Below are 17,334 nucleotides of genomic sequence, written 5' to 3' on the forward strand. Positions count from 1 at the left end.
CTCAACAAGAACACATTTTTCCTGCTACAGTCCTCTCGATGCACTTTCTGCACCGAACATGAAGCCGCGCTGCGTCTTGATCACAAACTTCTATCACCGAGTTTGAGCTCATTTGCTTATTGATTCAAATCTTCCACCTCAGCCAAATTTACAAAAGGCTCAAAGAGCAGAGGGAGCGGGAGAAGCCAGAGAGGGCGGACCTTTGGAGCCGGACAGGCTCTTCCAGTGGTTGTTGCCATGGTTTTTTGTTGTCGGGACAAACTGTCGGCCAGTGGCTGAGAGCCTGAGCTGCTGTTTGTTAAAGATAAGTGGAAAAGCCAGAGGGGAAAGAGAAAGAGGGAGACAGACAGACACAGAGAGGGAGGCCTGCTTAAATTTTTTTTTCCTCTTTTTGACTGCAGGACATCCAGCTGAAAACCACTCACCACCTCAAAGCTTCATCCACCCCACTCTCCCCTCAATGTGGGGATCCCGATAGATCACGCTCCCCTCTTTAAACAGTTCACTGAGCCCTTCTCCTTGCGTTTTTCTGACCCGCACCCCTCCCTGCCCGCTATCAAAGCTCTGTTGGCTGTGCACTGGCCGCTTTGATATCATATAGTGTTTCTGGCAGTCTCCCTCTCTCTTTCTCTCTCTCTCTCTCCTTTCCCACAATATTGTAAAAGAGCACAGAGTGCCAGCAGGGACCTGCTCACTGTCAAAGAGAAAAGACAGGGAGGCCTTAGAGGGAGTGAGGTAGGGACTGGGGGAGGGAGGAGAGGACGAAAAGGCGGCGGCAGTGAGAGAGTGGGATCTTTTTATCATTATTACTCTTCTCGTTGGCATCTGGTAGCATTTGATCAAATTTGAACACAGTATGAAATCTACTTATTATATCAGAAGCCTTTCAAAACCTTGTTGAATTTTTTCGGTTCAGCTCTCAACATCTGTAGGTAGCTAAAGTTGGACAGGAGCAAATGGTGGTTAACAGGTGTCGTCTTACCTTTGCACACCTCGTCTTACAGTTGCTTCAGGAACTGGTGGTCCCAAAAGAGGACTACTAAGTTAATCTAAGCTTCACACTTTCTGTGATCTGCATGAATCTTTAAACAGAAAGACTCCAACTGCTAAAACGGACATAACACAGTAAGATGACCAATTCCACTCTGGTGAAAGCGGACATTAAAGGAATAGTTTTACATTTTGGAAACGTGCTTATCCGCCTTCTTTCCAAGAGTTAAATGAAAAGATCTGTCATGTCTGGAGCTACAGCTGGGGATGATCAGCTTAGCTTTGCATTAAGGCTAGAAGAAGAGCAGCTAGTCTGGCTCTTTCCAAACATTTCTTTCCTGTTTTACACAAACAGTAATGTAATGTCAAAACTCAAATTAACAAGATACAACATGGTAATGCTAAACTAATCTGTACTGAAAGAAAATGATTAAGCATATTATTTCCCAACATGTCGAACTATCCCTTTAAATTCAGAATTTGAAGAGATCTTTGTATGTACGATCAATGAACGCATGACATTATTTCACGAGAAGGGACTCGCTGCTCTGTTGGTCTTGTTGCAAAAACACAGTTCACTCATGATAATACAGTAGTTTTAGTAAGTTCTGTGTCTTTCTCTAATGAATGATCTTCAGTGTAGCTCTCCCTCCGGCTTGCAAGAGCACATTAACTCGACAGTGGACGAGTGTTTCATTTAGGCCTTTGGCTACATTTGTCATTTTAACCAGCAAAAGCAATGATCAGTGCCCAGTAAAGACTGAGAAGCCTGTAAATTTCTCTCTGCTAATGGATTATATCAAGCAGAAGCAAAAGACTCTGAGTATTGAAGCAGTTTGGAACTGGATGCAAACCAGAAACAGACCCCATCGGCCTCTAGTAGTAGTGATGGCAATGTTATTTTCTCACACATACACCCCACGTTGAGTGCCACACCAGGAGAGCACACTGACCTGACCTGAATGAGTGACAGAGGAAAGATTGGACCGACCGAATGAGCAACAGTATGAGCGAGTAACTGGGCGAGCGTGCACGGCTGTGTGATTGCATGTGGGCCCATGGTGTGTCATGGCCATTACCATGGAAGTCTAGAGCCGTGGGCCTGGGCTTTTTTTAAGCTTGACCTGACTGTTGCAGTCCACCACACACACACACACACAGATGCACAAACACACATCCATAGACTACCCCTGCACTCCACGAGGGACCTCCAGGCTGCACACACACTCACACACACACATAAGTCACCTTCAAGTGTCCACATTTTCAACCTCAGTTTGCTTTTGTGCGCGTGTGTGTGTGTACGTCTGATTCTGATTGTTCACCGTCCTCAGAGAGTGAGGGTGTGCATGACTTCATGATGGCTGGCTGCTGATGAATCATACCAAACGTACTCTGTGCTGGCCTGATGAATGTCTGTTTGCTTTGCTGGTTAGCCCACTTTGGAGGACAGAGGCTGTCTGTGTGTGTGTGTGTGTGCGTGTATGTGCAATGTTTGATTTTCTTGCTCCATACGTTTCAGGTGTCCTTCCCGAGCATTGGTCTCTTAGTTACTGTGTGTACCTCTGCTTTTTTGGTAAAGCACTGTAATGCTGTTCTTACAGTGTAAGCAGTGGCCCCATTGATGTATTTTGTGCCATCATTTTTCAGTTTGAAAGTTCTAGGGCTCAGCTCACCTAAATATACTGTATATTATGTGCTTATTATCTGCTTAGTTGCTCTGCCAATATACAGAAGGGGTGTGTTTAATATTGTAGCAGGACCGCCTCTGAACTCAAACTTAGGGTGCAAAGAAAGGGTCTTGACCTATATCAATATAGGTCCCTGTAATTAGGTTTCTTATACCATATACATTATAACATATACATAATATAACTGCAACCTATGATTGTTTCATTTGAAGTTTCTAATGATTCATCAATGGATTCTTTAAATTATTCAATTTTATGAAACAGTAAAAAAAGAAAAAGCCAATTAGAATTTCCCAGCGCCAAAAATGACATCCTCAAATTGCTTGTTTTGTCGGATCAACTGTCCAAAATCCAAAGATTTTCAATTTACAGTGGCACGAAACAGAGGAAAAGCTGCCAATCCTCACTTTTCAGAGGCTGGAAGCGAGCCACGGCTCTAGGGATAATAATGTCAGTCTGTTGGTCCACCACTTTGCTCCAGACTGAAATATCTCAACAACTACAGGGTGGATTTTGTACAGACATTCATGGCATCCTAACAGGGTGAATCCCACTAACTTTGGCGATCCCCTGACTCTTCCTCTAGCGCCATCAGCAGGTCAAAGTTTATAGTGAACTATCTCAACATTTACTGGACGTATTGTGTGCAGACATTCACGTTCCCCTCAGGATGAATTGTATTCACTTTGATGATCCCTTAATTTTTCTTCTATCGCCATCATCAGGCCAAAGTTAGAATTTGGTTTTGGTTTATGACCTAATACCTGCAAAACCAACAACACTCTCAGCCTCAGCTGCGGCCTACTTTGTGTTTTGCGCGAATTAGCTAATATTAGCATGCTAAGAAGCTAAGATGGTGAACATGGTAAATAGTACCTGCTAATCATGAGCATGTTAGCATGTGGAGTGAGAATCACAAGAAATTTTGGATACAGAAGAAGGAAAGACTCAGTTATTTACATTATTCATCAGAATTATTATTATTAAAATAAAAATATAAAACAAGTGCTCTCTAAGCCTTTTTAACATACATTGCAGTCAAATGGCCAAAAAAATGTAAAAAGGCTAATTTCCCAGAAAGTAGAACAATTCCTTTCTTGAAGGAAGTTCACATCTATGACTTATCAGTCTGAGCATCTCAAGTCTGTTAAATTTGTGAAAATTAAATTCAACAAAAAAGTCAGCAGCTATTTGGTGGTAACATAGAGAATTATTTGTAAATTTGATTTGTCAATTTGTCCTGTGGCTCTGGGGCCGTCTTCTGCGCAGATCAAATCAGTCCTCGCAGGGTAAAGCAAAGACAGCCTGTGTGTTCGTGGATGTCTGATTACATTCATGTTTACACGTGTGTGTGCATGCATGTGCGGCCGTGTGAGTTGCCAGGCAGCAGAGAGCAGCAGCCAGGACCGAGGGGTCAGGAGCGGTCCTCTGGGACACCCTGACCCCTGACCTCTGTTCCATAACTCTTTGCTGCTGTGGATGACATAAAAGGAAGACACATTCAGACCTTATAGGATGTGATTGGTGCTGCTCTGCTCCCTTAAAGCCCTGTGGAACCCTGATATTTGTCGTCAGGGAAAAGCAGGAAATACAGAAAGGGGGGGCGACGATTTCATGGGCTGAAAATGGAGAACATCACAAGGCCTCGTACAGGGAGTGTTGACATATATGTAGCAGTAGTTATTATTTTCCAGTCTGTGAGAGAGTTCTCATTTTCCGCGTCTCACTGTTGGTCTTCCTCTCCCCTTCCATCCATCCAGCATATGTGTAGGAGGGATAAAGGTCGTCCTTTTGTCATCAAAACTCCAGATTAGTTTTGCCTCGGTGCATCTGACTCTCTGCTTTATCACTGTGGCCAGAGGAGCCACAAGGTTCAGCTCACCCCACTGCAAAGTAATAACTCCTACCAGCTACTATTCCATTCTACGCCACTATCTCCTACACTACTATTACTACTCCATTCTGGGGTAGGGGGATTATTTTCATGGCACTGGCTTTATTGGGCTGTATAGTGAAGATTGACAGGAAAGCGGGTAGCAGGAGGATGTGATCTGCAACATATGTCACGTGCTGCGATCAAACTGACAAAGTTGTAATAGTTGCGTCAGTCCGCCGGGACCCAGAGCAGAGCATATATGCGCTGCTGACAGCATGTCATAAGCCCATCTTGGTTTTATTTTAATATTTCTGCATTGATGTGGCTTTGGCGGTTCTGTAACATGATGACTTGGGGATTTCTCTGAAAGTCAGTTTGGCTAATATTGCAGCAGCCTCAAGTACAAGACAGTGAAATGAAGTACATTATTGAAATGTTTCTTCTGGCTTCGGCACACAAAACGCCTGCGAGTCAGACAGAAAAAGCTGCCAACAGGGACTGGAGATCTTCTGAGGATTACGTAAATGTGGCATGTGATTTAGACAAGTATCTGCGAGAGCATGAATGCAGTGTTGGATGATTACGCTGTCAATTAGAGCGCATGAATTAGCCCACACCCTCTCCACTCTCAAAGGAGTTTGTTAACCTTCTCCCCTCCGTGTAAACACTGGTGGCCTCTGCCTCCAGTTACAAAGGCTTCAGAGAGTTTCGAGCTGGTCAGAGGTCAGCAAGGTTAAAGCGGGGCCAGTGACATTCTTCAAAATGAACACATCGTCTGGGTTTGTGTTTAGTCTCGACCATTTTGGTCATCTTTAAAACCTCAGAAACAAACAAAACCCTCATCTCACTTCATTCGATGGTGGGTTTGATGGTTGATTGCCAAATAAGTATCTTTGACAACTTGTAATCTGAGGTTGGATCATATTAATTGGCGCACCATTAGCTCTTGAATCTGAAATGCCACTGTGTCTCGCTCCGTCATTCTTTTTTGCAGACGACAGCAAAGTGTAATGATATATTGATTTTAAAAATGTTCTGCTTTTAATGGCGCACCATTGTTAGCTGAGGCTCGATACGACTGGAACCAAGCAGCACACTGTGGACGAGGACCTTTAGGCTTGTCAATATCTTGTCAGACATGCAGCAACAAAACAAGTCCTGGCAAAATCATAATTGCTCCTAAACAAATTTAGCTCATATTTTTGGCCTTTTTTGATCCTTTTTGAAAAGGATGGGTCATAAATTTTAGGTAGGTGTGCTGCCTCAAAAATGTCACTTTTAAGATCGTGACGGTCGCCTGTTAGAGTCACCGCAATGTGTCCCTGTGTGACTCTGAGGAGATACCACGGATACTTCTGGCTTTCATGTCTGTCCGCTAACAGTGAATCTAGGGCCAGGGGACTGATTCACTTGGCATAAAGACTTGAACCAGGATGAAACAAGTAGTGTGGCTCTGTTCAAAGGTGACAGTGTCCGCCTACCAGCACCTCTAAAGCTCACTAATTAACATGTTGCATCTGTAAATGTGAAAATTACTGATTTTACAGGAGGTTGTGTATCAGACTCTCTCTTGGCCAGGCGCAGTCACTCCCTGTCTTGTCCTCGCTGTGAGGTTGCCAGGCAACCAGTGGAGACTCCGCTAAGCTAACGGGCTGCTGGTGGCGGCTTGATACAGAACACACATGAGAGTGGTATCCATCTTCTCATCTAACTCTCGGCAAGAAAGCAAGTATGGGTATTTCCCAGAATGCTGAACTGTCCTTTAAATTCTTTTACCTTTTAAGTCAACGCTGCGTACTGCAGTATGGATAAAATCCATCTCCATGACAACCAAGCAAACGGCATCTGCTGACGAAGGCCATGTGATATGGCACTGGAAAAAAGGTAGCAAGTGGACCTGGAGTCAGAATTGTTTTGTCAAAGCTCACATTTGAGTTGTTGAAAGCAAAACAATGTGTGAGGGATTGATTGATGTGTTTACTCGACACAGTGCTTAAATTCATTCATCAATTTTTAAAATTGCTGGAGATTATAATTTTCTGCTGGTCAATTGTTTTGTCAATTGATCCGCTAATCATTTAAGCTTTGCTGTCACTTATAATAACGCAGATGAATAGAGGGCTGTTTCACTCGCTGGGTCTGTGGAAGTTTAAATGTTCAACACATTTGCCACAGTAATTTTCAGCCTTTGTTAAGTGGCAGACTCTTATGGAACCTATATTCATGGCAGCATAATAATAGGAACAATCCGACTTAAGTGTACCACCAACCTCTAAGCGTTCAAGAATGGCGTTTCAGATGGAGAAATCCATTTACTCTAATTGAATGGCGTCTTTTAAAGTCCATGTTATCAGGTTGCAGAGTGCAAACAGAACCGGTGCGGTGCCAGGGTCACAGTGAGAACAGAGACACGTCGTGCAGATTACAGCTGCCTTAAATCGCATTGGTATGCACAGACACTTAGATGGAGTGTGTGCTTACAGTCCGATGCGCACACACACACAAACGCAGGAGCAAAAACATGTGCACGCGCTAAGCCAAATGTGGACATGCCAAACACAGATGAACACAAATCAAAACAAAGCATGCAAACACAAAAGGGATCCAGAGAATGAAGAAGACAGAGAGAATAGCACAGTCCCATCTGTCAAACAAATGTGAGGATGCTTTTCTCTCTCACACACACACACATTCAAAAGCATACACACACACACACACACACGCAGCAGGCATCATTTAGTCTGAACTTGAGCGATATCTGCCTTTGTCCTTTAGCAGTTGGTCCTGAGGGGCCGCTGTAGAAGTTGCATGAAAGTTTGTTTAGAGCTGAGCAAGTGTGTTAAGCTTTATGAGAGCCCATGGGAGAAATGGTGGCACACACACACACATCTCCTCAAACACACACTCAGGCACGAGGCTTGGGCGGCAGCTCGCACTGGCCCCAACCAACAGTGAGGAGTTTGTTGTCATAGCAACAGTAAAATGAGATGACTTTACTGTCAGCCGTAATGTTTCATGGCCCCCTTGCCGCTATGGCAACATAACAAGGAGGAGGAAGAGGAGATGGAGAGAAAGAGAGCATCAGAGCCTTCCAGCATGCATTCCAGTGGACTCCTACCAGGAACAATGTCACTATGATGCCCTCACACACACACACACACACACACACACACCGTGACAAGCCTGTCAAACACATGCATAAATACACTGAGACACACACACACACACACACACACACACCTTGAAAAGCCTGTCAAACACCCTTTCCACCTCGCCCATCCCTTTGATTATGCGCTGACTATTTTCAGCTACGCCGTTATCGTCACCGGGGCAATTTGAATTCATTACGCTCAATGTCAATATTGGTGCAACAACGCCGTACCTCAGACAGGTACAGCTTGTTGAATGAGTGTGCGTGCTGTCAGGAAGTGTGAGAAGTGAAAAGAGAGGAGAGAAGAAGTGGAGAGGAGATCAAAGACATCCAGCTCCGTCAAGCGCTTCCCTGTGCCGCGGAGGGAGCTGGATGGAGCAGCGGGGTGACTATAGGCTGGCCGACTATACGCCGAGCAACAGCATAGCAGCTATACATCACAATTCTATATTTAGCTCAGTCCTTCCACTACAGTCCAAGAACACCAGTAAGCAGAGTTATCGACACTGGTAGAAAAGTGGGAAAAACAAGGGAGACGTGGGGGGGAGGGAGAGCTGGGGAGGGGGGGTGGTAGGTGGAAGAGCGACAGACACACAGAGACGAAAAAAAGAGAAAAGCATCACAACGAGAGAGGAGCTGAGTTGTTTTGCTCTGTTGCCATGGTGACGCATCGGCCAGAGCTGTTGCGAACTGACAGTTGTCACGGCACAGCGGGTTGCCATGGGTGACAGCTGTCAGTCAATCACGCAGAGTGAGGGGACAGATCGGCCGATGATCACCTTGGATTAGAGAGCGATCGCACCACACAGGGGCCAGCCAGAACATATCTGGACTTAATCCCCGTGTCCTAATGGCGCTGCTCTCTGATGTGTGTGTGTGTGTGTGTTCATCCATGTTTGCATGTGTGTGCATGCTTTAAGTTCTGCAACCTTTTGTGCCCCTGTTTTGCTCGAATTTGTGTATGAATGCAAATTTAGGTTCTCATTTTTACTTGTGTGTGTGTGTGTGTGTGTGTGTCTGTGCGAGTGTGTGTGCGTGTGTGGGCACGTGTGCATCCTAGCCGGGTTGTGTATTTGTGTCCAGACTCTGAAACATGTTCACAGGGTGAGTGGAGCAGATTACATTTAGCTGTAGCTGCTGCCTGGGTCCTCCCCACAGCTGTCTGTGCTAGAGGACAATCAAAGGCCCGGTTGCGAGCCTTCTGATTGTGCTGTGATACTCAGCCTCAGTCCCCTTCAATTGCCACACTCTGCCGGCATCTAACAAGCACAGCGTTGCTCTTATGTTAGGAGAATAATGGTCTGATTAGAATAGGGCTGGATTTGAACCCACACTGTAGGTTCTTTTTCTTTTTGTCTCGTTAAATCTCCCGATCGTGATCAGCTCTAGATCATTCCCTGCTGTGGAACTAAGTCTGACCACTAGACACTGTTTGTAATGTTGTAAATCCAGCAGCTAAAGTTTATTCTGCACTCATCAATAACATTTTCTTTTGCTGTAGAGATGTTAAAGCACCAGAATCATATCTGTGTCCATACAGCTACTGGACCTTTAACAGTATTCAGTATGTTATGACAGCAGCCCCATGTAATGTCAATACTTTGCTGGTACACTAGTAATTAGAGGGTAGTTGTACAAGGCCAGATTTCCTCAACCAATGAAGCACTAAATTTGCCATCCCAGTCAGACTTGGATAGAAAGCCCCAGAGAAAAATTATGATATATATTTTTCCCCTCAGATCTCAAACAGTCTAATTGGGAGTGTGGTCAAAATCGTGTTGTGCGTCTCCACCCTTTGGCCTTTAACAAAAATTAAGGCTTTATGTGAGAAGCCAACTGAATTTCATAAGCTGACCTTGTTTTTTTTCTCCTTTTCCTTTTTCTCTCTTCCTGCTTCTCCTTCCCCTCTGCCTCTTCTTCTCACCCTCCTCCCTCTCCGTCTCCCTCTCCAGGAGTGAGCCCTGGGCTGGATGGGACCCACCATGCCCCCCAGTAAGAAGGCCCAGAGCCCCAGTAGTGGAGCCAGTGCCTCACAGGGTATGAGCCCGCCGTACCGTCAGGGGGACGCCGCCACGGCAGCGTCAGAGGCCGAGGCGGCTGACCTCTCCCTGTCCCTGTCCGCATCCTTCTCCAAGGCCGAGGACGAGGAGCTCACCAGCCTCTCCTGGCTCCACGAGAGCACCGACCTCCTCAACAGCTTCAGCCACTCCGGGCTGCGTAGCGTTTCCCCCCTGCAGGACCCCGACGGTCAGCACCCCCGCTCGCCCTCCTCCTCGTCTCCCTCTCCTGACGACCCGCTGCTCGGCGACGCGCACTCGGCGTACGACCTGGCAGCAGGGGCCAACCGAAAACCGCCGTACTCCTTCAGCTGCCTGATCTTCATGGCCATCGAGGATGCGCCAAACAAGCGGCTGCCGGTGAAGGATATCTACGGCTGGATCCTGGAGCACTTCCCTTACTTTGCAAGCGCCCCCACAGGCTGGAAGAACTCAGTGCGCCACAATCTCTCGCTCAACAAGTGCTTCAAGAAGGTGGATAAAGACCGGAGCCAGGTAAAGACATCAGCAGATGTGTCGAGAAGTGCTGGATGATATTTGCTCTCCCTCAAGCTAAGGGCTGAGTATTGATCTACAACACTGTTTGTTTACCAAATGAAGCAGTGCTGAAATTTGACCATCAAAAACCTGCTCTGGTTCTTTTTTCCATTCATTTATTATTCTTTGATCATACTTCCTGACCTGATCAGGAAAAAAAATCATTCTTGTATGACTGCTTGTGTTATATTTTCCTTAAACTAACATAGTGAAAATTATTACTGTAGTATTGTATCAGAGATCCAGAGGCAGAAAACACGAGTTGTCCTGCAACTTCCTTGCATCCACGTTGTCCCCTTAAAGCAAAGATCAGAGTTAATGCTGCTAGCAGGATTCTCCTTTTTTTTTTTTTTTATCTGCTTTAATCAATTAACTCCATTTGGTGATTTAGCCAAACTGTAATTCCAAAATGGATTTGCTGACGGTTACCTGCTACATGTGCATTGTGATTTTTGTGCTCCTCAGGGTCGTTTCTCAGGCTTGAGGACCGACCTCTGCAGGGAGGACATTTTTTTTCTGTTGCGATGCACTCTGGCAACTTATTGATATTCAGAGTACATTTCCTAATCATTCAAAAACTGAAACGTGTACCTCAAAAACTTTCCTGATTAATTATGAATTGTGATGTTAAAAATGTTAGTAGTTGTTAGTAATTAGTGTTAGTTGGCTATTAATTAGAAACAGAATACTTCATAACGGCTATCATTAAACATTATTTGGAGAAAAAGTCCTATATATACATTAACATTAGAGGGAATAAGAGATTTTCTCTCACTGACACAACTTTCAGGTGCACTTCATGCAGTGTGGTGTGTGCACTGTTCACCTCTCCATCATCTGCTGACTGCTGCTCTCTCTGTCCCTCTCTTCTTTCTCTTTCCATCATTGGCTGCAGTTAAATGTTAACAATAGTTTTGTTTGTAAGCTATGGAGACAGTATGAACTCTCACACAGTGTATGAGCCCAGCAGCCAAAGTGCAGAGACCAGTCGTTTCGTCTGTTAGTATGTGACAGTATAGTGTGACTGTAAAGCAGTCCTCACTAAAAATAAGGCTACTTTTGATGGAAAATTGATTTTTGAGGATAACATTAAGCAATTTTAAGTATCCCAGTAATTAAGCTACTTTCTTATACAGCGTATAAGCTATTTGATCTGGTTTTGCAGATATGCATGAACTCTTTGAAGCTGACTTCCAAGTAAAATACTGCTGAAATGTTTCAGTGGCGCAGTCAGGTCATGGTGAAACAAAGGGTGTACTCATGTATGTGAGTCTAGAATTTCCTCATTTTTATAATGCAGTCAAAAACAACACTGCGTTGTGTCTATTGTATCTAATATCAATTTCTGCATCATTTTCATATCACTGTGTATGGCGTACAGATGCCCGCCTTAAATGGAGCGGTGAAAAGTACTAATTGGCCAGTTTGACCCCCTCTCAGACAGCCTTTCCTCGAGTACTGGCTCAGGTATTGAAAATTTCAAAGATGCCCAGCCCCAATTCAAACCAACGCTGGGTTTTTCATCACCTTTCATCAATCATTTTGGGAATAGTTATATGGTGAAATAACACTGCTGCCACATGGTAAATACGCAGCCCATTATTCACTCTATCATGTGTGGCTAGAACTTATTTCACAGCCAGACAGTTATCAGCGGTTTGCAGGCATATCCAACTTGAAGTCAAACATATTCTGTATTTTGTCTACAGCTGTACCAGATTCAGCCTTATCAATAGTTGATGATCTCTGCTTTCATAGTTCTCTTTCACTCAGACGTTCTGCGCTCCCCCAGTGGGAACAGCGTTTCGCTTTTGATTTAAGTCTTGATACAGTCTTTTATACTGGCTTTCCTGTCCAGATTTCACTCCATTAAAGACTCGGGGTAAACGGGGAATGAATCCCTCACTCAATTAGTGCTAAATTAATACTGGAGGATTTAATAACACAGATGCCAGCAGACTTTAGATTTCATCTTGCCCGAGGGTGTTGGGGGTGGGGGACAAACAGCGAGGATCAATGCTAGCTTTGCGTGTTAGCGTGATTGGGATTATACTGGAGGATATGGGAGCTTTTTATGCTTTCCTTGACCAGCGTGTGAACCGTAACTCCTCCTTTTGAGTGAGCTTTGTGTGTGTATGCGTGTGCGTGTGTGTGTGTGGGGGGGGGGGGTGTTGAGGAACAAAATGGTTGAAGGATGAACAGGACATGGTGTGTGCGTATGTGCGTGTGTGTGTGTGTATTCGTGTGTGTGTCTGTGCACACACCCTCACGCTATGCTGTCATCTGGCCCTTGACTACGACGGCACAGAGTTTCTCTTGTATACATATCTCCATAGTAACTAGGTTGCAGTTGACATAAAAGTATGCTGTTGCTGTAGCAACGGGAAAACTGATTTGGCTTTACTGACTTAGGCGTGTGTGTGTGTGTATGTGTGTGTGTGGAGATATGTGCATGTGTGTATGAGCTTCAGATGGGTACTGAGGTGCTGAGTGGGGGAGAATGAGCGTTTGTCCTCATCTCGTGTTATATGCACATATGTACTTTTGTGTGTGTGCGTGTGTGTGTGTGTGTGTGTGTGTGTGTGTGTGTGTGGGGAGCAGCATGTGTAGAGGTGATTTTGGCAAGGACAGCCTGTCTTGTCTTCCTGTCACTGCACACCGTTTAAGACAGCACGCTAATTAACCCTTCAAACCTATTCCCCTCTCTCGTGCGCACACACACTTCCAAAAACACACACAAACAAACAAGTGCACGCACGCATGCACACACACACACACACACACACACACGCTCTCAAGCATGCATGAATGCTTAAAAGGACTCACACACACACAGGCGATTGCTGTGGCGGTGGAGAAATGAGGGCACATCTCTGCAGACTCCTACTCTACCTGCCAAGTGCCGTGCTTTATCTGAAGCTGCAATTACAGAATCTCTGTAATTTTAGTCAGACTCCACCATTCAAAGCTTTTCACTGAGAATATCTGCATGTGAATACTCCTTTTTTCTCCCTGCTTTGCTCTTTCCTTTACCTGTTTATGTCTTTTCGAATTGAGCGTGCAATTACAGGGTCTAAGTTATTTTTTGTTATGTTGCATTATGTTTCACTAGTTGCTCGCTGCGGAAGAGAAGAAAGGGATTCGGTTAAGGGGAGGTCAAGTTATCGTCGTGAGGGATGGACAGAGAGACGTAGACACACAGGGAGAGAAAGGGGAGATGTGGCTTACTGTGAACGCACCAAATCATATTTCCATCAATTTACAGAGGTGGAGATTAATATGACAGTGGCCTATTTGTTCCAGTGACTGTATTTCTGGGTCATATCCAGGCAGATGACAAGATGGGGACTAGTTTAGAATAAGCTTCCTGCGCTGTGCGTGCGCGTGCGTGCACGCTCGTGCGTGTGTGTATGTGTGTGTGCGTGTCAGCCTTGCGTGTGGGTGTGCAAACTTGTGAGAGAGAGCGTGAGAGAGTGTGAGTCCCACGGTTGCCATGGCTTTGTTTACAAACAGGATTCCTCACTGTGCTGAATGACATGCCTTAATGACAAGTGTTGTTGCCCTCAGACTTCTGGATCAGTGCTGAAGATCAGTGTTGTAACAGCGCAACACACACACACACACGAACACACACAGGCACACACGCACTGACAGATATATTTCTCCAAACCGCTTATGAAATCGCAGTAGAGACAACAGGGAGTTTTGTAATCTAAGACTCACTATGAATCTTCTCGGTCTTTGGTTTTGCTAAGTGTGTCACCTCTAACTTAACCTTGCCCGGCTCAGATGAGAGGCCTCCTTGATTCTTTTACGTTTTGACTTGGAGCATCTGAAATTAGTTTATATTTGATTAAAGGCTGAAGCCAGCATCTCCTTACAAGCATTTTTTTTTTTTAATTTGCGATGTGTAATATGAAAAGGCTCGCTCATAGTGACAAACCCACTGAGTTACCAGCATATTCGACATTTTCCCACAGCTCTAGGGAACTTTTTAGCATCTTTCAGCCCACTTTCTTTATTTATTTTACGGCCTGCAACTTTCCTGTTCTGGTTCACTCTCGTCAACCCCATTTTCAGCGGTGTCTGGGAGGTTGTTAAGAGAAATTGCCGTGATTAACGCACTGTACACCACCTTCCCAGCACCGAACAGCGGACAGAGAAAGTTCGAAATGACTTGATGAGCATAATGGAGCATTTAGAAGCTAATGAGCCAGACATTTCCCCGGGGAGTTGGTGGCGACCAAAACAGACCTAAAAGGAGAGAAGCATGACTCCAAAAGAACGCTAATGCTGCATCCCGTCTGCTGGATGTAGAAACAGCCACTTGTCTGCTAGCATGGTAGCCAGAACAGCTTTATAAGGTGATAATATATCAGTGTTGTGTTTACAGCTTGTTCTGCTTTTTCCTAATGGCCACGGTTAATACTGCTGCAATAAGCTGTTAAAATATACTGGCTGGCTTTGTTTTTCTAATCGTTTTTCTTATCTCGTTTAAAACTCGTGTCTAACGTGTTTGTTTCTGTCATTGGGTGTCACGAGCGTGAGGACAAGCCTTGTTGTCACATACCATTTGCTCAATCTAGCCTAAGGGAAACAATTTAAACATCTGTGAGGCTGGTCCTGTCCTGGTAGTGTCCTTGGAGAACTTTCACGGATGTGAAAATTATGCCTCCATGACAAGCTAAGGAACAACCAAAACCCAAATGACCTGACTGAAATTAATTGCTAAGTGACAGCATATCATAGGTGCTGTGGGAGTTGCTTATGTTGGACTAGGCCCAGTTTGTGCCTCTGCTGTAGTCAGTGTTTTTGCACATTAGATTTTAGTCACAGATCGAAGTTAGGCTGAAGGAATAGAGTTGCACTTTGTGAAATCGGTTAAAAATGTCCTGCGAACCGGGTGGAATATTTTTCCTACCAGCAGGATTGAGTCTTTGGGGAATCTGGAAAAGTCTCCAGTGTTGGCAATTGACCTGCAAAGTTTTTGAAAGTTTGCCCAGTGTTTAGGAAACCAAAGACTTATACCTGTGACTCAACAACAGCTGACGCAAAAGACTGAAATGTAAAAATACATGCAGGGGAAGCACAAACTGGGGCAAACTCTGGTTTAAATTAAAACCACAATCCACAAGTACCAAACAGGTTTGGTACTTGTGGAAGAAAAGTCAATTCACAACACCTGTAGAAGAAATTCACGCACACGTTACCACGCTCCGTTTCTGTATGGACTGACAAAAACAGCCTGTCGTCCAACCAACATGGACGTTTCACACCCAACAGGGCCTCTTTGTCCTGTTGTCTCTTTGTTGTCAAATGGCCTTCAACGAGAACAGAACTGGCCTGTTTCAAGCAACTTTATCAGAAGAAGTATCCTCCCTCTTCTCCTTCTTTTTCTTTTCCCACCGTCTGCCTCTTTCCTCTTTAAAAGCTCTCTGCGCCTTGTTCGAAAGCTTCCATCTTCTGCTGTAACTCGTGTCTCTCTGTGTGCGTATTACAGTTACACTTCTGCTTCAGAACTCATATTGTTATTCCTCAGCTGGACTCATAATCTTAATCGGTGTGCAGACATCTATCTGGTCCACGCTGTATGGATGCTATATTATTAATCCTCTGTTTATCTGTAAATGTACGCTAAGTATTGATGGATCCCTGTATCGCAGTTGTTTTTAATCAGGCTTAAACACAACTAGGGTTAATACTTTCACTCCAACTGTGGATGTCCATCATGAAATTGTATGCAGTCATAATACTTTAGATTGGTAGTGTAGGTTAAGTCATATTGCACGGGGAAGTGCATTGAACAACAAAGCCTCTTATGCTGATGCCGTGCGTGCGCAGAGAGTGGCAGCTCTGTGCTCTCTGTGCATCATACGTCTTTTTTAATCTCATTTCATTACTGAGCTGAAACCAAAATTTACTTTCTCCTCTTGTAATAGGCAGTATGAACTGTTTAAATGTGTCTCCGCAGTATGTGGATGCCATTGCTGATTGTGATTAAACTACTTAAAGCTGTAGTTTCATTGGCGGGGAGTGTATAGCTGCATTATTACAGCTGTTATAGTGGTTGATTGGAAAACTAAAGGATATTTTTATGCATTATCATCAAATCCAACCCTTTCTGACGACCCGTCTCCTATCTTTGGCACTAAGCGCCACGCTCATTGGTTTCTACTGAAGATGTAAATCTTTAAGAAGAGGTTGCAACTCCTGAAACCAGCTGGGCACTGCAGTTTTTTTTTTTATCGAACACTACCCCATCAGGAGGAGATAGGGACTATTTTCAGCTGCGGATTCAAACACATTGTCTGCTCTAATGAGAATTACAGCACCTGGACAGTGCATGTGGGACTGACTGACATAAACTGCAGTGGTTGTGTTCATTTTAATAAAGCAATATGTCAGCCAGTGCAACAGTGAAGCTCATTAATATGTTTTCAATAGGTTTCTGACAACAATGGAGCTCTGAGGCACAGAGGAATAAGATATATCAGGCTATGGGTGCACAGACAGCACTTGTTAGGAGCTTCAATACGTTGTTGTTTTGGTCTTTTTTAGGGATTTGTTGACAGTAACAATGGTAGACAATGTTGTCTGTCTTAAGGGAGGAGTTCGGCATTTTGGGATATGTGCTTATTTGTTTTTTTTGCTGAGAATTAGATGAGAAGACCATTGATACCACTCTCACGACATTAAATATGAAACAGCCATTAGACGGTTAGCTTAGCCTAAAGACAGGAGAGCAGCTAGTAAAAGCAAAAAAAATCTGAAAAACTCCTTTGAAGCTCACCAATTAACATCCGTTTGTTTGTGCTGTTTGTTTCTCAGGAATTGTAAAAACTACAATTTGTTTTAGGAGAGGAATGAACCTCCATAAAACCGCAACGTCTCATTTTTAAATGATTTTTTGCATGCATTGAACAAACAAAATATAATGTGTTAATTAGTGAGCTTCAGCAGTGCTGGCAGGTGGAGTTTGTTACCTTTGTGCAAAGCCAGGCTAGCTGCTGTTGCAGCCTTTGTGCTAAGCTA

General features: G+C 44.3%; 1 protein-coding gene across 1 annotated transcript in view; it reads left to right on the forward strand.

Moving 5' to 3' along the window:
• The window catches only part of ches1 (checkpoint suppressor 1), a 55,290-nt gene that overhangs the window by 16,072 nt on the left and 21,884 nt on the right, over positions 1 to 17,334 (forward strand). The window contains exon 2 of the mRNA XM_041959286.1: positions 9,661 to 10,260. Within this exon, the coding sequence (XP_041815220.1) occupies positions 9,679 to 10,260 (582 nt within the window). The 5' untranslated portion in view covers positions 9,661 to 9,678. The remainder of the gene's footprint in view (positions 1 to 9,660; positions 10,261 to 17,334) is intronic.

Source organism: Chelmon rostratus, chromosome 18 (assembly GCF_017976325.1).
Source record: "Chelmon rostratus isolate fCheRos1 chromosome 18, fCheRos1.pri, whole genome shotgun sequence".
In the NCBI taxonomy this organism is placed as follows: Eukaryota; Metazoa; Chordata; class Actinopteri; order Chaetodontiformes; family Chaetodontidae; genus Chelmon; species Chelmon rostratus.